The sequence below is a fragment of the Scleropages formosus genome, chromosome 2, assembly GCF_900964775.1.
Source record: "Scleropages formosus chromosome 2, fSclFor1.1, whole genome shotgun sequence".
NCBI lineage: Eukaryota > Metazoa > Chordata > Actinopteri > Osteoglossiformes > Osteoglossidae > Scleropages > Scleropages formosus.
Genome location: NC_041807.1, coordinates 34,763,478 through 34,786,932, shown reverse-complemented (window position 1 = coordinate 34,786,932; position 23,455 = coordinate 34,763,478). Strand labels below are relative to the sequence as shown.

Here is a 23,455-nt window from a genome sequence, read left to right as displayed (position 1 = left end):
TCATCTCTTCAGAGTACACTGACATAACAAATATGTCACATGTAACAGATTACCAGGATGTTTCTATGAATTGACAGCGTGATACTTGTAGTACGACCACAGAAATCATTCTTGGTGACATTAAATATATGAATGACTGATGGATCACGAGGTAAAATAATCTGATTCTTGTATGTCCCTGTGGGTGGACGGGTAAACCGTGTATGGAGCTAGAAAACTGCAGAGCCTTTTCCCTGGGCTGCAAAGGATTTCTCTAGTTTTGTCTAGCGTTTGTGTTAGTAACTAACGAAATGTTTATTCTTCTGATTATTTGTAGTTCATGAACTCTTCTGGGCAGCGTGGTGGCGCAGCGAGTAGCGCTGCTGTCTCATAGCGCCTGGGTTGTGCGAGAGGAGTTGGGTTCGATCCCTGCTCAGTCTGTGTGGGGTTTGCATGTTCTCCCCGTGTCTGCGTGGGTTTCCTCTGGGTGCTCTGGTTTCCTCCCACACTCAAAAGACATGCTGTTCAGGTTCACCCATAGTGTGTGAGTGACAGAGAGAGAAAGAGAGTGTGTTCCACTGATGTATGGATGAGTGACCCAGTGTAAGTAGTGTATCTAGCAGTGTAAGTCTTCTGGGTGCTCTGGTTTCCTCCCACAGTCCAAAGACATGCTGTTCAGGTTCCCCCATAGTGTGTGAGTAACAGAGAGAGAGAGAGAGTGTGTTCCACTGATGCACGGATGAGTGACCCAGCGCAAGTAGTGTATCTAGCAGTGTAAGTCACCGTGGTGAATAAGGTGTGTGGGCTGATAGTCGATTAAAAGTTGCTTTGGAGAAAAGTGTCTGTTAAATAAGTAAATGTTGTCTGACTCGAGCTGTACCGTGATGACTGTAGCACAGTGCTTCTCTCTGCACTTTCTTCCTTCTGTACAAAACTGCATTCAGCCCAGATAACTGCTGGAAGTGAAATGGCTTAAAATACACGAAATTACTTGGAACAAATAGCGCTGAGGTGTGTGCGCCCCCTGCACGCTGTCACACACCGCATTCTTTGAACAGAGAGTATTATCACGCACCACACAAGGCTGCACCGCACCAAATGATAAGGAGCAAATCGACAGATTAAATCTGGCGACCCGCGCAAAGTAATCCACTTCAAACGCATTTTTCATCGCGAGCAGCTCAACAAGTTGAGGTTCGTGCAGAAAGTCATCGTCTATCGATTTCGGCTCTGCCCCGGACACGCTTTCTATTGCCACAAACAATTTCTCTGTTGATGGATGGAGGAAATATTATTCCATTAGAAGAGACGAGCATCTAGGTCTCGACACACCAGGTGGCATTTTTATAAACGTTTAAGCTGCAGCGTAATTAACTGTCGATTCGATTTCGCTCGAGGAGCCCTTCCGATGCAGAACCGAAAGGTTACATAAAGTTAAATCTGAAACATTTGTATTGAATTAATTCCTTGTAGAGATTCGGTATAATTTCCCCCGCATAACAATATCTCATGTACAAGTGTCTGTGATTTGTACTTTAAAATTAGCATAACAGGCCATCAACTTATGGGAAACATCTTGGGGAGAACGGAAATTTCGATTCAAAATACGAGCCTTGGTGACATCAAGTAAGTTGCGTGAATCTAGCAGCCTCTCCACGCATTCCTAGCGGGGCGTCTTCCGTGCACCTCGGCTTCATAACCAAGTGCAAACTTATAGCCGTTTCTCAGAAATTTTGTGACTTTTTTTCATGGTGTAAAACCATCGTGTGTCATAATAATGAGCACTGAAGCAAGTATTAAAGAAAGTGCCAAGTGCTAAAATATGAAAATGAAGCACGCGGAAATCTCTTGAGCGGAACTATCATTACGGGTGATTTTTTGTTTGTGCTTCGGTTTAATATTCGGGTTTTGCAAATAGTGCAGCAGGGAGGTGTTAGAAGAGTTCGGAATGATTACAACAAAGTTCTGTTCCAAGGATGATATTCTTTATTTTATCTAGTGCCTTTAAAAGGAGGCACTAGCTGATGTGAAGATGAATGGGTTATAGCTATAAAACAAAGAAATAACCAATCAACACACACACACACACACACACACACAGAGTCTTAAACCGCTCATCCCGAGCGTGGTTGCGGCAAACCGGAGCCCAACCTGACAACACAGGGCACAAGGCTAGAGGGGGAGGGGACACACCCTGAATGGAATGTCAGTCCATCACAAGGCACCCCAAGCAGGACTCGAACCCCGGACCCAATAGAGAGCAGGACCCAGCCAAACCTGCTACACCACCATGCCCCCCATACCAATTAATATCACTCACTCACTTTCTGAAACGCTTGTCCCCTACAGGGTCACGGGGAACCAGAGCCTAACCCAGCAACTCAGGGCTCAAGGCTGGAGGGGATACACCCAGGATGGGACACCAGTCCATCACAAGGCACCCCAAAAGCAGGACTTGAACCCCAGACCCACCGGAGAGCAGGACCCAGTCCAACCCACTGCGCCACCGCACCCCCTCCCGATTAATATCAGCATTTAAAAGAGATCTATAACAAAGGAAGTAAACAGGGTACACTCTGTATCCCTCTGCATGGCATACAGTGCAACGCCAGGCACTCGGAGGGTCTTGGGTTGTCTTTCATTGTTTTTCCTCTGAACAAACTGCCCAAGTTTCTCACCGTAATAGACACACCGTCTGTGCTTTGAGGCACGTTCTCCAACAGATATAAAGCCGTCTCAGACCGGCCCACCGTTTTACATAACCCCATAATGAGGGAAGCGCCTGTGTCGTCCAGGTAAAAAGTTGAACGGGAGTGAGTGTAGTTAGCACTTGCTGTAGACTGCGCTCCTTCTTAATTGTCTCTCTGAGAGATGCAAGATTACTTCGGAAGCAGCAATGCTACTTTTTCTTGCTCTGAGATCTGCCATTTGGATTTTTAACACAATCCTTTTTTTCTTCATATGTGGTGAAGGATATTCAGAGGAATGGGTGATGCAAAGCAATGCAATAATTGTCTTTTTTGCAAGCTTAGAGTAATTAATATTGCTGGAGCCGGTTCTCTGGGTCTCTTTATCGTGAATGAAAAAAATCATTTGGCTCATTATATGTTTTTGACAAGTGTATGAAGTACTGCTTGTGGCTGATTACGGTGAAGAATGGGGATGCCTGGCTTTATTGCGTGTGCAGTACATTTTGTGTTCTGTCCTTCTAACACCTACTCGCATCGATAATGACGGTACATAACAGCCTTTGTACCCATCGTGTTTTTGCGGAGAGCTGTGTCTGAGAGCCTGCACGATGCAATCCCCCAGTCCCCCCGAAATGAGATGGGAATTGTTGATAATCCATCGCTTCCTTTGTCTGCCGTATGGGAAAAACCTTCTTCTCTATTGTCACTCTGTGATCTCCAGCCGGATGTTCGGAGATCCCAAATATTACACCAAGGAGGTACCTGCGGGGGGATGCCTGGGGCACGGGAGGCCTTGGGGTGCGGAGGGGTGCCGTGAGCAGCGTATGCACAGCCATGGGAATTTTTAGAGTGCGAGGACTTTATTGGACAGGTTGTTGCTTAGGCTTGTGGGTGGTGTAATACTTGTCTCCTGAACCTTTTATGACGATGCAATTCCTTGATCTGCAAGATTACATCTAGATGCCACGAGAGGAGTTTCGCTCATCACCTGTTGGTAGGTTTGTCCTTCCGCAGAGCCTAGACTTTCAGAAAAATAATTCACAAACACTCTCCTCTATTAGCAATAAAAAAGAATTCGTTTTCCAAACTCACAACCTGCCGTTTGTTGAATTTTCACAGAATCCGTTTCTTTTCGATTTGCGTCCCGTTCATATTTCGTCACAATGCATTATAATTGATTGAAACAACACAAAGGAAAATGATTTGCCGGATGTAATAATCATCTTGTCAATTACCTGCTGCATGGCAATAAAAGAGCATAATGACTGGCCTGACAGCTCACAAATTGCTTTTGTTTATGAATTAGGTCCACACATAGCAGCAGCTCGGATTTGCTCGTCCGCAAGCATAATTCTCAGAATATAAATGGTGGCACGAAGCGAGTATCCCAAAATTCATCTGCAAAACAAAGGGCTGGCAAGGCGAGCTGTGCGAATGGTGCCGTTTTTATGTAGATCGCCACCTGGACAGATGACAACCGAAGAAAAAGCAGCGAGACTGCGGATTCACGGGCGAATTCCACGGCGCTCGCGGTCGCGATGAAAGGATTCGCTTGACAAATGTGGAAATGAGAAGCTGAAATTCAAATTGTTCCTTGCTCCACCGAGAAAACAATGAGGATGTAATACGTGCGGCTCTTGAGACGGTAATTACGGTAGAAACTCATTTGGAGGTGTTCTTCAAGGTTTTACATTTTACGGAACAATCTCATCCGGATTGCTGCAAAATAGCTAAGAGGACAAAGTCATACCGCAAAGATTTTCTGGATAACGTGAACCTGCCGTCAATGGAAGTAACCTTTGACCGTAATTTCTGACTGATACCTGTAGTAGTACCGTGCGTAAATCGGCGTGAGGAGTCCTACTGATGTCTGGATGCGTACCGGCGGGATATGCGCTGTTTTATATCACTCATTCCCGCAAAATCAATCATTCAGAATGTTGACAAGCAATTAAATGATGCCTTAAGACAGGACCCTCGCCGTAACCCTATCTATTTTAAGAAAGCACTGTTGCTTTTTTTGTCATTTTAGGAGGTGTAGTGGTCACATGTTGCTTTCAGTTGAAGGACCAGTGTTTCTCACAACCCCTATGCTGTTGTACCCTTGTTTTACCTTGTTTACCCTCGATACAGTAAGAATATACAGCTGCACAAGTGGGTGAATTACCCATGGGTGTCACTTGGCGTAGCATTGTTCGTGTTCTTGGAAAAAGGTGTTGGCAAAATCAGTACATAATAATAATGATGATAAAGATGAGAACTAACTCATGATCGATCGATCGATCGATCGATCGATTCGTGTTATAGACAGCTGGATGGAGCGATGGTTATCAGCACTGCGTTTGCTGATGTGTTTTGAGCTATTCGGTTGGGGGAATTTATATAGCGATGCCATTTGGTGACGAATGGAGACGAGTCAGATTGCATCCCTTAATTCGCTTACACTTTTAATTGAATCACACCTGTCTGTGCCATCAGACTGTGCTGATTGTTTGGCACTTATGACGTGAAATTAATACATCCGAGGAAACGGAATAAAAAGATATTACGCATCGGAGGAAATGAGTCGACTGAAATAGAAACTCGAAAAATTAAGAGGTCACATGGCTGTCCAGAGGTTTCAGCTTGTGGTAAAAAGGCTTGTGAGTAAAGCCCACCTCAGGGGAGTGAATTAGTGTCTGCAGCCTGACACCTGGGGAGTGCTTAATGGATGGCAGAACCCTCAGTCGCTTCCTGCGGATCGTGCTGAAAAAGGAAAGAACATGGAAGGAAATGGCAAAATGTCAAATGTGGGGAAAAGTCACTAAAAAGCTTTGTATTTATGATTTATTTTTGTCCGTTTTTTGGAGAAATGATCACTTGCAGCATCCGTGTCACAGCAGGGTTTTCGGTTTACGTTAATTTTGCTTTTTCATTCAACGAGACTGGGCCTCAAACTCTTGGACTGTGGTTGGGTCTGAAAGTTTGCATTTATTCATTTAGCTGACACCTTACTCCGAGTGTGTAGTTTTATCAGCCCAACCTTAGTCGCCCAAGGTGACTTACAATGCCAGGTACACTACTTACAATGAGTCACTCGTCCGTACGCCAGCGAACACACTTCTTCTCTGTGGCTCACACACTATGGTGACTTGAGAGTCACAAGCCACCTGCACAGCTTGTCTTTGGACTGTGGGAGGAAACCAGAGCAAACCCACCCAGACATGGGGAAAACATGCAAAGTCCGCACAGGCCGAGCGGGGCTCGAACCCACATCTTCTCACACCACCCAGGTGCTGCGAGACGGGAACGCCGCTGTGCCGTGCCGTGACACCGATGCATTAGTAAAAATTTCTAGGTTTGGCGTGGTACCCTGTGACAGACTGGCATCCCTTGCAGGTTGAACCCTATGTGGCCTGGGTCCCTCCTCTTCTGGGATAGGCTCCGGATCAATGCCACCACTCTGCAGCACTTCAGTGCTTAATACATCATGCCACCCTTTGACCGGACCGTGCTGGGATCGTGTACTCTTCGACGATCTGCAGGAGATCCCAATTTATTAATGCTATACTGTATATCATTGTCCTATCGCATTTTCCACAGACCTCTCCAAACGAATTCAAATATGAGAATTTTCCGATCAAATGCAGTCGTTCTCAGATTGCTGAGCGTCGGGGAACATTGTAGCGTGATGGTACGATTGCTTGATTGCACTTTTTTGTGTATTCCCAATTTGGTTTCCTTGGCAACAGCCCCTGCCAAAGAGGCATGCTGTTTAATGAAGGAAGAGCATTAGGCATGCAAAATAGACCTCCGTCAAGAAGCTCGTATAGGCAGGCTTCAGTCTCTGTATTGTCCACCATCGGGGTGGGGGAGTGAGCGAGAGCGAGAGAGCGAGGGGGAGAGAGAGGAAGAGGGAGGCAGCGCATCTGACAGGACAGAGAGGATCAGCTCTGCTAGCAGGTGCATGAGACGGTGGAGGAAGACGGAGCTCCACGCACATCTCGTCCAGCATCCCGGGGACGGGACAGGAAGTCCCTCGTCCCAGTTGGCGCTCTCCTCTTCCTTCCTGTCTAATCGATACCAACCCGCGCGTGAGTTTCCACGGTGATCTGTTGCCGCGTGCTGCTTGGCTGCACCGTATGTGGAGGGTGAGGGGTTGGGTTGGGTTGGGTTGGGTGTGCGGAAGCCACGGCTCAGCAGGGTTTACCACTGGTGGCCTTTCTGTTCGGTGACAACGGGGTAAATGCGCAAGTTGTGTGTCTCCTGCGTGCTCAGCTTCTGGAGGTTAGGGTTAGGGATCTCATGGCCTCCTGTTGCCCTTCGCAAGCAGGAAGGGGCTCAGATGTGGGGAAACTCAAGAGGACGCAGCCAACGCCGTGCAGGAGCGGTCCGGTGCCCGGTCCGTACCCGGGGCGCTCTCTGTCCGCAGCCCCGATTCACTGGCCGACGACGCACTGTCGTCGTCGTCGTCGTCGTCGGCGCTGCAGGGAGCAGGAACACACACGCGCTCCAGCACCACAGAAGCTGCCCGCGCTCGGGTCATTTCCTCGTTCGTCCTCATCCGTGAAGAGCCACGAATTTTCTTGTGTTTCTGCCTATTCCGATGGAACGCCGTGTACTGTTTTTTGACCTGGTAAAACTTGTAAAGAGATTAAAAACGGTCTGCCTCGCTCCCAGCTCGCAGCAGAACGACTTGAACTCGGAAGGAATAGATGACGGCGATGCGGTACTAATAATGCATGCGCCTTCTCTCCAAAGATGTAGATTCTTTCCGACAGCTTGATTTCACTTTGCGTTCAAACAAGGGCCTCTGCCGCACATTAATGTAATGTCTTTGTCCGCAAATCATCCACTCGTGCGGTTTAAAATATCTGCCCCGTTTGATTCCTCCGCGTAGAACGTCGGTCCGGATCGCACGGGTGTCGTCGGACGCCGGACCGTGGCTCGTTTTCGGTTGCGGCACCGCGCTGACCGCGCGTTCAGACACGTTTCGCAGTAAAGGGGAAGCGCGGCTTCCGTGCTGGAGAGGCCGCCGATACGTTCGCGTTTATTGCTTTATTCATTTAGCAGATGCTTTTCTGAAAAGCGACGTGCGGCTCTGAGTAAACGCAAGTGCGTTTGATCAACAGATGGAGAAATGACCAAACGCAGATTTTCACTTGGTTTGCAGGAAAGGAGAACTCGTACACTTGCTGATTATACGATTTACTGTAAATCTAGCACTGCCTTGAATGTGTGGTCAGGCAGTGATTTAATAGTGACTTTACTTACTGCTTTCATGTAAATGTTTAGCTGACACTTTTCCCCGAAGCAACTTACGATGTTAAGGTACTGACATTTATACAAGTGGGTAATTTATGGTAAGTACCTTGCACAAGGGTCCTATACCTAGAGGTGGGAATTGAACCTGCAACCTTTGGGTCCAAAGGTAGGAACACTCACCGCTACGCTACCTTTGTATATCTGTTAGCTCAAGAACTGAGCAGAAATAGTTAAAATAAAAGAGCTGCACAGACTAACTTGGAGGGGAAGACATTTTTGGTGTGTGTCTAATCATTAGCTCAGCTGTTCTGCTTTGCTACATTAATATGAAGTTACTCGATGCAGGAAATACGTGTGACTGAAGTACTGAGGGGAAAAAATACTGGATACACTGTGTGGGGAAAAATAATGACTAGATACATTCTGCTGGTCACAAGGAATCTTTCTGCTCTCTTGTAAATAATTATTTGAAAAATTTTAATATGCAGTTCATTACACATTTATAATGGATCTTAACAAGGATTACTATTTCAAACACTTTTCTCCAAAGCAACTTATGATTATTTACTAATAATCATAAGTTGCTTTGGAGGAAAGTAACTACCTTGATCAAATGCACTACAGCTGGGATTCAATCCTACAACCTTTAGGTCTGAAAGTACTAGTTTTAACCACTATGCTGCCACAATACACCTTGTTTAGTTGGTGCTTTTATGCAAAGCACGTTACACATTTCACCCAGCTACACAGCTGGGTATTTGCCGAGTGGCATTCCTGCATTGAGGAGGGTGGGACGCGACTGGTACTCCGCAGTTTACAAGTCTGTTATTCATTATGGGCACATATCTTGAAGAGCATAACTAATATGAGTCTTTCTTATTCAGAGATCACAGAGAATGTCAACAAAAGTCAAATGAGTTCCCAGCACTGCAGCCATTGCTGGGAGCGAACGGCTCTTTCTGGCCGCTCATGTTTCATGTGCACCGGCCGTCTAAGACACGTAATACTAGAGTTCAGCCGCTATTTACCCATGGTTTTATGGAGAGCATAAATCCATCCACAAGTATTAGTTTAAATTAATAAATATGTTTACAGTTCATATACTGCAGAGCTTTCATTCGGAATTCCTTCCTCCAGGATTTTTTTTTTTTAAACATCACCTTCTGCCCGTTGCTCAAAATCTGTCTTCTGCTACATTGAGAAAAGTATCTATTTACATACTGAATTCCTTGTAAGACATTCGACTGCATCCTAAGAAAGAGGTGAGTGAGGAAAAAGTATGGTAGTGGTTCTCAGGGACCTCAACAGTTTATTTTCCACCTCCAGATTTGTTGAAGGCAACATCTGGACGTGTTCTATTGTTGCGAAAGATCTGCTGCCTACATACAAATAATCTTGTTGTCTTGAAGAAGTCACGGTGCATATTATAGAATTCATACACTAAATATGTATTCGACAGTAGTGAGGAACCTAATAAAGTTCACTGCATGAAACTGGGAATGCTCATGTTCAGAAGCGCTGAGCACTATAAAAGTAATCAATAGTGTATATCGATCTTCGCGCAGCCTGGGCAGTTTACGGTATTTTATGAAATGGTGCGTGTGTTTGTGCACGGATGCACAAACCGGTGTTCGCATAGCACCTGGCCCTGCTGTATCCATCAGCCTGGAGTTCATCGGCACTGCCGGTGCGGTGTCGGTGGCTCTAGGGCATCGGTTGCTCATATCTGCCAAGCAAATAGATAAATGACGGTGATAGGATATTTATGGTGCACATATGGGTTGATGACATCCACTAATGCTCTTGTAATGGGTGTGTCATCCAGTAATGGGAGGTGGCCCTCACTGGCTACGTGGACGGTTTTGGTTTTGAAGGGGGGGGAGGGAGGCAGTGACAGAGGTACCAGAGCTTTTCAATGTCACGGACATGTCACCATGTGACAGCCCAGCAGGAAGTGACTGATGGCGATAAAAGTGCCTGCCCCAGTTTCCCTGTATGAGAGAGCGTTCCACTGCCGAAGGTTCATCCAACTACAGAAATCCAGAGGCCAGCTCAAGTTCACACACACCCGTCCACGTGCACATCTGCACGCCAAACTGTTCAAGCTTAAGGACTGACCGCAGTCCCGAAGTGTGGAGCCGTTTGTGAAGACGGCGCTTATTGCCGTTCAGGGCCGGCGAACAGCGAGACGCTGCGCTTCGTTTCCTCATCAGCTGCTACCGAGTGTACCCAAACTTTTGACTTTTTTACTGCAGCACTGACATCACAACGTATGTATTTTTCATGAGGCAAAATAGCCTCCTCTTTCATTTCTTCACATAATGCATTTTCTGTTTGGTGCATTCGGCGCGTCATTTAACCCGATCATCCGCTGAATTAATTTCCCCACGAAGACATTTTCCGAGAGGTCGTTGTATTTATGATGTACTGTATGCATAAACGGAAAGGACGGAGGAGAGATTGAACGTCGTTTACCCTGACTGGAAGAACTTGTACTTGTCTTTTGTACATTAGGCACAGTACAGGGGAGCTTTGTATTGCAATGCTTCTCCTTACAATGAATTCATACCAGAATAGATCCATCCAAGTTATGAGCAAATTTTGTTTGAAGTCAGGATTCAAGGACGGCGTACTGTTGTAAAACAATAAATTGTAGAAGTAACACCTTAAAGCTCCTCCTTCTCCCATTCTTTGTCCCAAGGCTTTTAAAAGTATCACTGCTGCTTTATCTGGGCCGTCTTTTTGAGTGACTGCAAAAGGTTTTCAGACAGAAATGAATTTTAATGTCTGTAATATTCGGCTGTACACGGTGCAATTCAAGGTTAATGGAATCCACATTTTCTCCGAATGCAGAGATGAAATTCCGATGCGCTGCAACTTAAGATAAAACGCTTATAGGGGACAAGGGTCGGCGACGCGATGCTCTAAGCCATCGTTCTACCGGCGAAACGATGGTCAGATATGATGGATGGCGTTTACGGAGATCGGAAACGGCCGTGCTCGCCGCGAGGAGAGCCACCACCGGGTTTGTTGCTTTAATTGGGCCCTCTAGCTGCTGCGAGGAGCTCGAGTGGGCCGTTTGTGAGGTACGGCAAACTGCCGGCTTTGGCGCGGCTCCCACGCGAAGCACCGTGCCAGTTCGGCGACCTCGCTCCGCGGGAATGGATTAGCGCAAGGCCTCGTCAGTGTCCACGCACCCCAATGCCCTCCTCCAGAAATAACAGTGAGCTGGACGCTGGACATATCAAACCTGTGTCCTGGAGGCACGTTCAACTTGTCAGAACTATGTAATGAGTCTTTTTCAAAGTGAAAATAAAGAGAAAATCTGAAACTGGATATTTTGTGTCCGTATTTTCTTGTTTTCAAACCTTACATTTGGTGCTGCGGCTGGTACTGATTTAAATCAATTTCATCGGTGCTTTTCAATATTGAGTTTAAAGACAATGTTGCTGATTTTGGCTTCTCTCCTAAGTTACATACGGTTACTGAAAAGTCTTTTTGTGAAATGATATTCTGGTGTGCTGCGGGTATTTTATAGCAATGATAAAGCCTGGTATAGATCTGAGAAGTAATATTTCTTTCTCTCTATAATAAACGTGTCCTCCAATCCCAAGTGTCGCCGGTACGGCTGGTCAGGAGAATAGTATACATTTACGAACCATCTTCATTTGTCAAACCAGCAGGTAGAGAGTGTCTTTTAGGTAGAGCGTCCTTCCCGTGGACAAAAACCATAAATCGTATGTGAAACGGTGTCTGAACCGCTTTCAGCCTCATGCTGACCGCAAGAGCACGATCCCGATCTCTCGGTCCAGGTTCCAATCTCTGAAGGATTAGTGGGTTGACGACAGCCTTGTCTTCTGTGTTTTTCCTGGTTCCAGGAAGCAGGATGGTGTAGCCCCTGGTGTCTCCAATGCACTAGAGCCCACCGTGGTCCACAGCTCGCAGCCGCCGCACACCGCTCCCCCATACGTGAAGGTAGGGTGACTTCGCACTCAGGTCGCTGGGTTGCAGCCCGGTGCCTGTCCGTCGCCTGCTCCTCACCCCGTCCGTCTCTCAAATACGTTCTTCTAAACGTACATTTTCATTTCCACCCCCCATCAACCTTTATTTTCCCCTCATTCCTTGTCACTTACAAAGATCACCTGGCCGTGCAGGGAACACGTTCAGAATGACTCTGCGCTTGCGGCGAAATAACACTTTTGGGTGTCGGAAACCAGGGACCGGGTTGAGGGGCTCCTTCCATGCGGATGCGGAACGTACAGCAGGCTTTTTCAAAATTTAACTCCTATGGACGGTGCCTCTACAGCGAGATGGTAACACTTTCATTCAAGTTTGTTCCTACTCCTTGTTTTTCTGGACTTGGGAGAACAGATTTTGCCTTAATTATCCTGGAAAGATAGGTGGTTACGTTTCTTCAGCTTGCGGACATACGACATGGGTCACGGGCGCCGTTCGTTCACATGAAAACAAATGTCCGCTTTCCGTTTTCGGCGAGGGGACGTCAGATTTGGATCCAGGGACAGTCCACGTCTCCACGGACATAGACAGGGCCAAATATCTAAGTTGCCGCGTTATACGGACGGTTTACTTGTTGTGTAACGGAGATCAGCCCGAGGTCGATTTTTAAGTACTGTACTTCAGACAAACTGTCCGCCCACTTTTCTCTGGAAAATAATTTTTCCCCCCCGAAAGAGTGATTTGCACACCCTGAGCTCAGACCACCAAAGAGAGTTGTAGGGAGAGGCGGAACCCGCAGGACTTGACCGAAGAATGAAGCCAACTTCAAAGTCCCGATGCGAGGGGGCTTTGATGGAGCGCGCAGCCACCGAGGGGGTCCGTCAGGGACAAGCATCCGGCATCGGTGGGCCGAGCCTCTGAGCTGCAGCAAAATTTCTGCCTTCCTTTTGCCCGTGTGCAGCCTTTGTACCGCTGCGCTGCTCGTTTCTCACTTCCACCACATCCATTAGTAAAATTCCCTGTACAAAAATTCTATATTGCGGTTGTTTCCCAGGGCTATGAGAATGGATTGATTTCCCCTCCATTTAACCGAGACTGGACATGTAGCTCATGCGGATGAATGCAAATATGTTCACGGAATCTTTTCGTCTCGGAAACAATATCTTAACCCGCTTTATATTGAATCGCGATTATATACATTGTTATTGAAACAGCATCATTCAATTTCTTTTTCTTACATTTTAGAATTATTGTTTAGACAGAGTATCTGTGATGTAGTCATAGGAAACATAGCAGAACTGGACTCGCTTTCCCCTCTCCCTCATATTACAGACAATTTCAATATTTTTGTTTTATACAATAAACTAAGAAAGTTGCTGCATTTTTCCTTTCAATAAAAAAAAAAAAAATCCCATTTCACTTCTGTGACGGTTCCGACAAGCCGCAGTGATTTATCACGTCGACTCCGACTGGAACGCTGAAGGTTTTATAAACAGCAGCGTGCCTGAATTTCAGAGTGTTTCGGGTTCATCGTGTCAACCAGGAATATTCTGGCATGTTCTGGGTTCATGTCAGCTGTGACTGACAGGAGGCGGTTGAGGAACAGCTGTCAGGCCAATCGTTGATGTCCTCGCTGTCTCGCAGCCTGCTTCCGATAGTCTAATGTCCACAGACCCAAACAGTCATTCCGCGAATTTGATATCTAAAGACAGACTGGGTAAGACAGCTCCGAGTGCTCCGTCACTGTCAGGAGATTTAGCTCTTTTAACTGTGAGACAGCTTTTCGCCGAGTGTCTCGGAAAGAGAGGGAGCGCCATTCGAGCCAAACCTTGCGCTTAATCGATGACTAAAGACGCAGGTATGTCAGTTTCCTAATAACATCATACCCAACTTGTCCCTACAAAGTCAGATCGTTAATGCAGTTAGATCTTCGTCAGGGGAAATGATGAATTTGTGCAGTCAAATCGGCTTGTTTATACAACACCGGAAACCTCGAGGAGCTGGATGAGCAGGGAGTCGGGAGGCGGAATGCAATTTAAGTGAGATCCACCAGCGGGAAGAGCTGGGTAAGGAGCTTAGAGAGGAGCGACACAGGACGAGATGACTTTAAAGAGTCTCTGCGGAAATCGGGCCAATGCCTTGTTGCATTCCTCCAGCGCGTGACCCGGGAGCCTCGGACGGCCCCCGTCGGCCCCCGTCGGCCCGTCTGCCTCCTTGCCGTCAGCGTGCATTGGCGCCGAGCCACATCGCTGTCGTGGCCGGATGAGATCGAGCATCGCTCGTGGAAGCGTCCCGAGGAACTCGCGCTGCTGGCGGCTGTGCTGCTATAACGCCAGTTGGTGTTTGGAAACACCTCAAGAGCATTTTGTAGAATATAGAAAATATGCTCCGGTATATTCCGCAGAGTAGCGGAAACAAAGCACTATGATAAAGTATGTGAAAACTTTTTATTCTGTTATATAAATGGGCTGATTTGTACTTTTAGAATAGCTTTTCCTCAACGATTTATTGGACAACCGAAAAATCACGACCTCTTTGTCGTTCCTATATTTTCGGAAATGTTCTGACTTTGGACAACTCGCATCACAGAACGAGCTTCTCGTGTTGCTCGACAATGTCGCTTGTCAGCTTCACCGAGCAACAACTGCCGGCTGACAACCGTGGCTTTTAGGGGCGGTTCTGGCACCGAGTAGCGCGAGTTCAGAGAATGTGATGTGCGTCCAGTCTTCCATTCTTTGGCTTAAAGTGTAACCCGGGTTTATGGCGTCTGCTGCGTGCACAGATATTGATGCTTCCGTTTTGACAGCCAGCGCTCAGAAGAGTCATTGTTCGATGAACTTATTCCCGGTCGTATCGCTAGGCACCATGCAGTGCTCTGCACCTTGTTCCGTAGGCATGCGCAGTTCTGCAGGACAAGTTGTTTCCCAGGACATCTCCAGCAGGATAGTGTATCACACCTGCATTCTGCATTCTATAAAGCACCTATAAAAAGATATATTTAATGCGGTGCTGTAAAGATCCATTTTTTTTAAAGTTGACCTGCAAGTTAATAATTACTTTGAAGGAAGGAGCTGAAGAAAAATATATAATTATGTCCGTGGTTATGGAAAGTGATGGCTCTCGAAGTCAGAACATATTTATTATTGCCGAATGTCCTATGGTATATGAACCAGACAGTGTGAGATGATGATGATGATGATGATTATTATTAACAACTTATGAAAAGGTAAGATCAAATAGAGTATATGGTTAATTCATCCTCTTCCACAATAAAACCAGATTAATGGCACTCATCCTATTTATAAACTGTCTCCTATCCTATCTATGAAGTTCAGTAGTCTGCTGGATATACTGACGTATTTTTAATGCTTCAAATATCTCTTGATGCGTGAAGATAAAACTTCCACTTTGTGCTTTGCCATCTTTGCACCGTATTGTAGTATGAAACGCGCCTCTGCTTCACAAATAGACACAGTGCTGCGGCAAAACGAGACTGAGAGCAGTGGCGTGACACACGATGTATCCGGAAGGTCTGCCGCTCTGTCTGTTCGGTCTCTGTTTAATCCAATGCGGAAAAACGCCGTGAACCTCCATTCCCTCCGGCAACAAAATTTCATTTAAAGTTAAAAAGTTGAAACGATGAAGCAAGAAGTCAGTATCTCCGCTGATGAAAAGTTCTTCCTGCGGAGGTCAGACAGGTAATATTGCAAAATGTACAGTTAGGTATGTATGTGTGTGTAGAATATATCCATTCATCCATCCACTGTCCAGGACAAGGTGATCCAGAGTCCATAGTGTGTGAGGCAGGATACACCCTGGACAGGACATCACTCCATTACAGGGCAAATGCACACACACAAAGGACATTTTAGAGTCGCCAGTTCTCCTGAAACACGCATCTTTGGACTGTGAGATGAAGCCCATGCAAACTCACACACACAGACTGACGCTGCTTGGCTCAAGCAGGATCACGATGAGCCAGAGTCTCACCCGGTAACATGGGGGAGGGGACACACCCAGGATGTCAGGACTCCAGTCCATCACAGGGTACCCCAAGCAGGACTCGAACCCCAGACCCACCAGAGAGCAGGTACAGGCCAAACCTGCTGCGCCGCTGCACCACCGTGCCCCCTCCTTGGAAACTGGGCACAGACAAAGCAAACTTTGAACCTTTGTCTGAACCCAGAGCCCAGGAGCTGCGAGACACCAGCACTACTCGCTGAACCATGCTTCCCTACAGAATACGTATTCTTAAAATAAGGTAAAACAATGTAAAAAATGTAATACATTGTATAACAATAAATACATGTGGAGTGCATGTATAAATACTGTACAGTCAAAGCTGCATCATACACACGAAAGTACATTCATCCCACACTTTTCAGAGTTTTGCCGTGAGGAATGCAGATGCGTGTATCCCGCAGAGCCCCGGCCAGGACGTATGAGAGCTTGCGGGTGGAGGCGGCTCCTGACCTCAGTTCAGCTCCTATGGGTCATGTGCCGCAGTTAGGGGTCATGCGGTGTGGTGCGTGCTTGATCCTTCATTAATATTTCGTCCCTGTCCTTCATGTCGCTGTAAACAGGGAAGCGCCTCCGGGCCTGTGTTTTAAGTGAGCGTTTAACCGCATTCGGAGCCGGTTAACCTAAAGAATGTGTGCGCTGTTTGGACGCTGCGTGTGAGCAGCTGAGGGCGCGGGCTGCACGGACTTGCCCAAGGAGGGGGGAGCGCAGCCAGGGGTAGGGCGAGCGCTAAGCGACTCCACCTCTGGACCCTCGCCAGGGAGAGCGTGGGGAGGGAGGCGGGGGGCAGAGGTGCTCTGTTCCGGCAGAAGGCGTTGCCTCGCTGTCGAGGAAGGGAGCCTCAGACACCCGCGCGCGTGCCCGGCGCAGGGTCACGCCTTCCGCGCGTCCCCGCCGAGTCGGGTGGAGGGCGAGCTGTGCCTTTGGGGGACAGTCGCGCAGTCATGGTTGGCCTAGCGAGGCGAGTGGCTGCGGCGGGGTGTCGACGGCTGTCGGCAGAGCCCTCCCACGAGCACTGGCGGTCCGCACGCCTCTGAGACGATCTTCGACTGGCAAACCGGTTGCGTGGATCCCGTCTCACCTCAGAGTGAGGAGCTGATCCTACGCGATGGATGACAGTCAGCCGGGGGACCTCGGGCCTCCCCTGGTCACGAGGACGCGATGGGGGGCACCTGACCACGTAAGTCCGGTGTAGCCATGCGTTTCGCAAAGGTACTGAGCCAGCAGCCCTCAGAAAGCTGCAGCATAGCGGAGACGTGGACATGGAAAGGGTTAGAGACAGGGGACACGTACAAGGCATATGGAAAGGGGACGCAGACAGGGGACATATTCGTGGCACATTCAAAGGGGACATAGATAGGGGACACATACATGGCACATTGAAAGGGGACAGAAAGAGGGGACACCTACAAGACATATGGAAAGGGGACAGAGACAGGAGACAGACAGGGGACACATATAAGGCACTTGGAAAGGGGACACAGACAGGGCTGTAAAGCAGCTGTTCTAATGTCTTGCATGGCATGACATTAAATCCATAAAATCTGATTTGTTGAAGAATCTTCTTTCCTGCCTTTTTTAATATTCATACTTGGCTCGATGGCAATTTCAAAGGCAGCAATAATTAGTCATTGCAGTGAGTAATCAGTGCTTACTATGTGTATCTCATAACTTTGCGGGGAGAAATATTTTAGGATAAAGGTTTCGTCAAATTTCTTAGCCACTGCGAAAAAGTTATTTCACTTATTTGAGTTAATATAATATGATAAGAGATATTAACTCGCACTGATTTTGAAACACAAGTGAAATTATTGTTTCACCGCTGCTGTGAAATACTGGAAATGTTGTGCGAGCCAATGATGTTACCTTCACGATGTACGTTAAGGATCACTTGGATATTGGCGGTCGCAGAAAAATCTTCAAAATTGTTGTCTGTCATCAATAATTTCATAAGGTGTCTTTTTTTAAAAAAAATAACAGCCTTTGACGGCTAGAGGAGGATGCAGGTGCAGTTTGACTGCAGTTACCGATAATTTGTGGGAAATTTTTCTTGTGTCTGTTGGGGCCGAGGAAATTGGAACATTCCAGCATACCGATACGTGGTATTTAAAGGTATTTTATTCTAGCTGCTCTTTCTTCCCCAGTTTTATCTTAAAAATGTGCAGCGTGATGTGTTATGTGGCCCGTACTAAAGCGATGCCTGCAGAAAAGCCCTGTGCCATTTCTTGCGTCGGTCCAGCAAAGGTTGTTGTGCTGAAAGTTGCAGATTTCAGGTGACCGGTCAAACCGGACTTGTGTACACACACACACACACACACACACACACACACACACACACACACAGACTGTTTGATCAACGCTAAGGTACACAGGCTTCCCTCGACGCTCAGCTGACATCTGCAAACACCCGCCTGGCATGCCGCACCGGGGGACCCTCCCAAATCCGGTCGCGGAGTGTTCGGCCGGGATTGTTGAGCTGGTGGCTAAAGTTGAACGTCGCCGATGCGGTCAGAGTAGAACGGACCTTCTCTATCACACGGCACCAATGAGTTTGACTACACCTGGCTGGAAACCTTTTTTTTTTCCCCCCCCAAATTCCCATCCTTTGGTCCGCTGCCTCCGGACCACGCTGTGTTCTGGAACGCGAGTGCATACAGTGCCGGTCAAAAGTTTAAGTAAACTCTCACTCCGTGCGATGTCGTTTCTTCATGGGGTCTTTGGTTGACAAGTTAGATCGGTTGAATGAAGCGACATGTCTCGCAAGCTCTTCTGCAGCAGTTTAAAGAGGGGACGCGTGTGTGGCTTTGCTGTCGATCTTCTGTCCGGCTCCACCTTATCCGTTATTTAACAATTATGATCACAGTTATGAGTTTGAATGATGTCTTCAAATGTTGGTCTCACTCAGTCTCAGACTAGTACTGCAGCCCCAGAGACCGAGCATACACGTTCTCCCAAGAGATGTGCATACGCTGATTTATATGTGTGGTGTTTTAGCGTGACGGTGCAGATCCGAAGTGTAATAGACTGACTGTGCGGCCCTATTGTGGAAGTCCGTACCGAGCTGAAAGAAATATATATTAAAATAAAACATGAAAGGTGGCCACAAGTGCTGGAGGCAAACATCGGGTCCTTCAAAGTCCTCTTTTCATCTCACCTCTTCTTTTTCCAGACCACAGAGCTATTTGCAATGATTGAGAAGATGCAGGTAAGGAGGTTTTCTGACGTTGCATCCGCTGCTCTAGATTAACCTTTCCTAACGGCTTCTGTTATTCTAATGATTTAAATATAAATTTCAAAAGACAATGTGCATATCTATATCCATATTTCCTGCATGTTTAATTGACTGTCCTAAGGACGTGTGCTGTGGACATCCTCTCTGTTGTCCAGTTTCCAGCTCTCAACCGCTGACCTTTCAAACAACACTCAACGTATCCCTCCTGCCCCCTTTCTCACACTGATTTCTTGGCGCAACATAGTGTCCAGCCTTCTTACACGGGAAATGTGTTCCCTTGCAAAGTGAATTTTCATGAACCGAAGATTTATTACCATTAATTCCCCATAATTTTGACACCCGTTTATGCTAAAATATCAGAAAATCACATTAAAATGGACAAAATGACTTCAGTAGTTCACATAACGCAGCATACACATTGTGTACTGCATATTTAACAAATTCTCACAAGCAAGACGTACATGGAAATGAAACTCAGTGTTCATGTATTAATACAACGATTAGTGCAGACAATCGGAACAGTAGAGATGAGAAAAATCATTGACAATAATGCTAATTAATTCACGCTGACATTGACATTGTTTGTATTGTCCCAGCAGTCTGCATGAATACCGTGATTATAGGGCTAAAGGAGGTCAAGCACTTAACGCGGTACGGGCCGATATATACCTGCCAAGAAGACCGCATTGTGGTTCGGGTCTTGCGACGCTCAGAGGTCGGGAGGCGTGACCTGCTGATTGCCTTCGCGCTTCCCGGTCAAAATCGAATTAGAGAACAATTGATCTGAATACCTCTCTCCGACTGTATTATTAATGTCCTCCTTCCTTTTCCCTCCACTGAGAAGTGCACAATGTTTTGCTCGTTTTTACTAATTTATGTTTCACTTGGGGAATACGGTGGCGCGGCAGGCTTGGCCTGGTCCTGCTCTCCGGTAGGTCTGGGGTTCGAGTCCTGCTTAGGGTGCCTTGCAATGGACCGGCGTCCCGTCCTGGGCGTGTCCCTTGCGCCCTGTGTTGCCGGGCTAGGCTCCGGTTCGCTGCGACCCCGCTTGGGACAAGCGCTTTCAGCCTGTGTGTGTATATTTCACTATTCATAACGTAGTGTATTTTGTGGGATTTCAGGATGCGATGCTTTCACAGTTTAATGCGTCTCAGATGAATGACGAAAATGAAACACACACACACACACACACACACACACACATTTTCAGAACCGCCTGTCCCATACGGGGTCACGGAGAACCGGAGCCTACCCGGCAACACAGGGCGTAAGGCCAGAGGGGGAGGGGACACACCCAGGACGGGACGCCAGTCCATCACAAGGCACCCCAAGCGGGACTCGAACCCCAGACCCACCGAAGAGCAGGACTGTGGTCCAACCCACTGCGCCACCGCACCCCCGAAAATGAAACATTAAAATGTTAAAAAGGAAAACGGGCATCTCCCTTACTGCGCTTCTTGGTGTATCTGCGTGACCCCCACGGTACTCAGTCGAAGCTGCTGCACGTGTGCTGGACTCGCTCTATAAGTGACACGGCTCCTCATTGTCTCACTCTTTTTTTTTTTTCTTCCCTCTCCTTCATGTCCGTATTCCTGTTCTCTCAGACGATATTTCCCAAGTCCCTTCCTCTCTGTTCATATTTCACAGTTGTCCTCCTCACCAAAGCTGCCGTGTGAGACTTAGTGCCTGTAGCTCAACCTCTTCCAGCTATGTGCTCACATCACCATCTCTCAGCAGATCGCGGTGAAACCTGTGTCAGCTGAGCTCCGTCCTCCTTCATGCTCTCCCTTTTTTAATTCTATTGCTTTCAAGCCGTTCCTGTTTCGCCACATGATCGCGTTTGCATGAACACTCGCATGCGGTTTTCCGGGTGAAGTGTTCCCAAATAGGTTTGATGGAAGCGGGGTAAATGTGTTCGTGTTCCTTTCGGTGAGGTAGCGAGTTGGGAAAGGAGAGGCTGAATGACGAAAAGCCGGGGAGTCGGCGGTGTCGCTGCCGGGCGAGCGGCCTAACCGCGTCTGCTGTTTGTTTTGTTTTGCAGAGCGACAGAATGGATGAGCAGAGGTGCACGTTCCCACCCCCCCTCAAAGTACGTGCATCCCCCCCGCTTCTCATCGTCACCTTGCCCCTAAAACCCGGCGCAGAAAATCCCAAGTCTGCGACCGATGCGCTTGGATTAAAGCTAAATTATCGCTTACCGTTTGGTTAGCAAACCGGTGAGACACGCAACAGAGTCCAGCTGCAAACAGCGGTCCTCCGATTTTGCTCGCGAAATAATTTTCCCTGTCAGCGTGGCTTGAAGAACAGCCCTGTAAATGTTAATTTTCTCTGTGGTTGTCCTCATCTGAGCCACGCTGACTTGGAGCAGAGCGGGAGGATTAATTGGTTCTTCGACAGGATTGTTAACGAAAACAACGCTGCGTCGTGCCGCTCTTATTAGTCCGTTCTGTGTCCAAATTGTATACGTGTCTGCGGCACCCTACCTCGGAAGATTCCGGGCCTTTTTCTTTATCGGGGGTGCAGCGGGGGCGTGATGTTTTCGTGCTCAGTTGCTAGAGCCGCATGACTGCTTATGAGGCAGTTGTGAGTTTGGTCTTCGCAATAGTAAACTGCATGAAAAATGACCAGATGTCTCTGGATTAATACATATTATTATTATTATTGTTATTATTGTTCTTCTTACTCTTCTTCTTGGTCAGCAATATAAGGCTTCGCCAGACAGAAATGATCTAGAGGTCTCATATCTCCAAGGGCCAATCAGAGACTAGGCTTTCTTGCTCTCTCCACAGACAGAAGAGGACTACATCCCCTACCCCAGTGTCCATGAGGTAAATCACTGTAAAAGCCCATGAAAGGTACTTTAGCCTTGGTGTCACCTTCTGTCATTTCATTACAAAGATACAAACAGCATCAGTGCGGTTGCCGTGGTCACCAGGTGCTGGGCCGCAAGAGCCCGTTCCCCTTGATCCTGCTACCTCAGTTCGGGGGGTACTGGATAGAGGGCACCAATCACGACGTGAGCAATGTCCCCGAGCGCGAGCAGCTGCTGTCGCCCACGTCGCGCGCCAAGCTCGAGTGCAACCCAACGGCCAAGATCTACAGGAAGCACTTCCTGGGCAAGGTGAGAGCGAGCGCTTGGAAGGAATCGCCGAGTGGCACGGCGCCCTTTGACAGCTGCGGTCTCCTAGGGCTTTCAGCTGGCGTCCGTCTCACACCTGACAGCCCTGGCTACACTGTGGAAGTTAAACTGAGGTAAACGGACTCAACTCTGTTTGTTGCGCACGGGCTGAGCTGCGCTAATGGAGCAGGTACCTCTTTCCTGATATGTGGGCCTTAAGCGTAACACCGAAACCTTTATGTGCAATCCAAGGAAAGTTCGATTGCCCGGAGACGTTCACAGAGACGCCCTCCAGTGATACGTGAAGCAAGTTCAGCACCTTCCCTTCCTTTAGCCCTCCAGGTTCTGGTAACAGGGTCTCTCCACTGGCTCTTCTACTGCCGTCCTGCAGATGGGCTGCCCCAGCGACTCCCATTATACACTACAGTGCCGAAAAGGGAAATAGTTAAATGTTGTTAAATTCTCATTGAGATTCAACTTGTCATTGAGGGAGAACAGGCATCACGTATTTACCCGATAGAAGTGAACCCTTCTGCTGACCTTGTCGTGCGCCACAGTCACAGCAGCACGAAACTGTTTGCTGTTTACAGAAAGCAAACATTATTCACAGTTTGGTTCTCATGCATATTTCAGGGGTAAGTAAAATCAAGACGTGCCGACACCGTATTCAGCTGTACTTTAATAGTGATTCGGAAAGATCTTCGGAAATCATTTTGTACGTGGTCTAGGGAAGCAAGCCATTCGCCGACGCCACATGTGGTGAAAGGCCCATCTGGATTTTTAAATCGGGCACTGACAGCGAGTGAAAAAATTTCAGTTTTACGCCCAGTATTCGGTGCGAGTAAATCATTGTGAAATGAAAAGAAAATGGTAGTAAAGCCTTGAGTAGAAAAGGGCACTGGGAGACATTCTAATGACGTTTTCGGTGTGTCACGAAAGCTCGGAAGGCTGTATTTATTCTCATGTGACTCAGTAGACCTACAGAAATGGGCTGCTTCCACCTTGCTGGGGGTGGGGTAGCCCAATACCAAAAATTCAATAGCAGTGAGAGATATTTCTGCCCCTACATTTATTATATATTAAAATTCCTACATTTTCCAGTGCTGTGTTTAGGGTACTGTTTTTGATGTTACAAGGGCCTACAGTATTCATATAAGGCAAAATTGTCAAAACTTCTGGACTAATAGTCAGGTAACCAAGGGGGGCAGCAGGTGG

At 47.4% G+C, this 23,455-nt stretch overlaps 1 protein-coding gene across 12 annotated transcripts in view; it reads left to right on the top strand.

Annotated features, from left to right (window-relative positions):
• The window catches only part of LOC108933501 (rap1 GTPase-activating protein 1-like), a 93,830-nt gene that overhangs the window by 50,327 nt on the left and 20,048 nt on the right, over positions 1-23,455 (top strand). For 7 of the 12 annotated variants that reach the window (XR_001966069.2, XM_018750602.2, XM_018750613.2 and 4 more), the window contains 5 exons: positions 11,792-11,888; positions 19,060-19,095; positions 21,164-21,211; positions 21,912-21,950; positions 22,058-22,243. Coding sequence is in view for 11 of the 12 variants with exons in the window: in XM_018750602.2 (XP_018606118.1) it covers positions 11,792-11,888; positions 19,060-19,095; positions 21,164-21,211; positions 21,912-21,950; positions 22,058-22,243 (406 nt within the window). In the remaining variant the exon portion in view is untranslated. Of the gene's footprint in view, positions 1-6,539; positions 6,743-11,791; positions 11,889-16,717; positions 17,071-19,059; positions 19,096-21,163; positions 21,212-21,911; positions 21,951-22,057; positions 22,244-23,455 lie in introns of those variants that run through there. The other 5 variants (XM_018750612.2, XM_018750610.2, XM_018750604.2 and 2 more) reach the window with 5 other exon arrangements.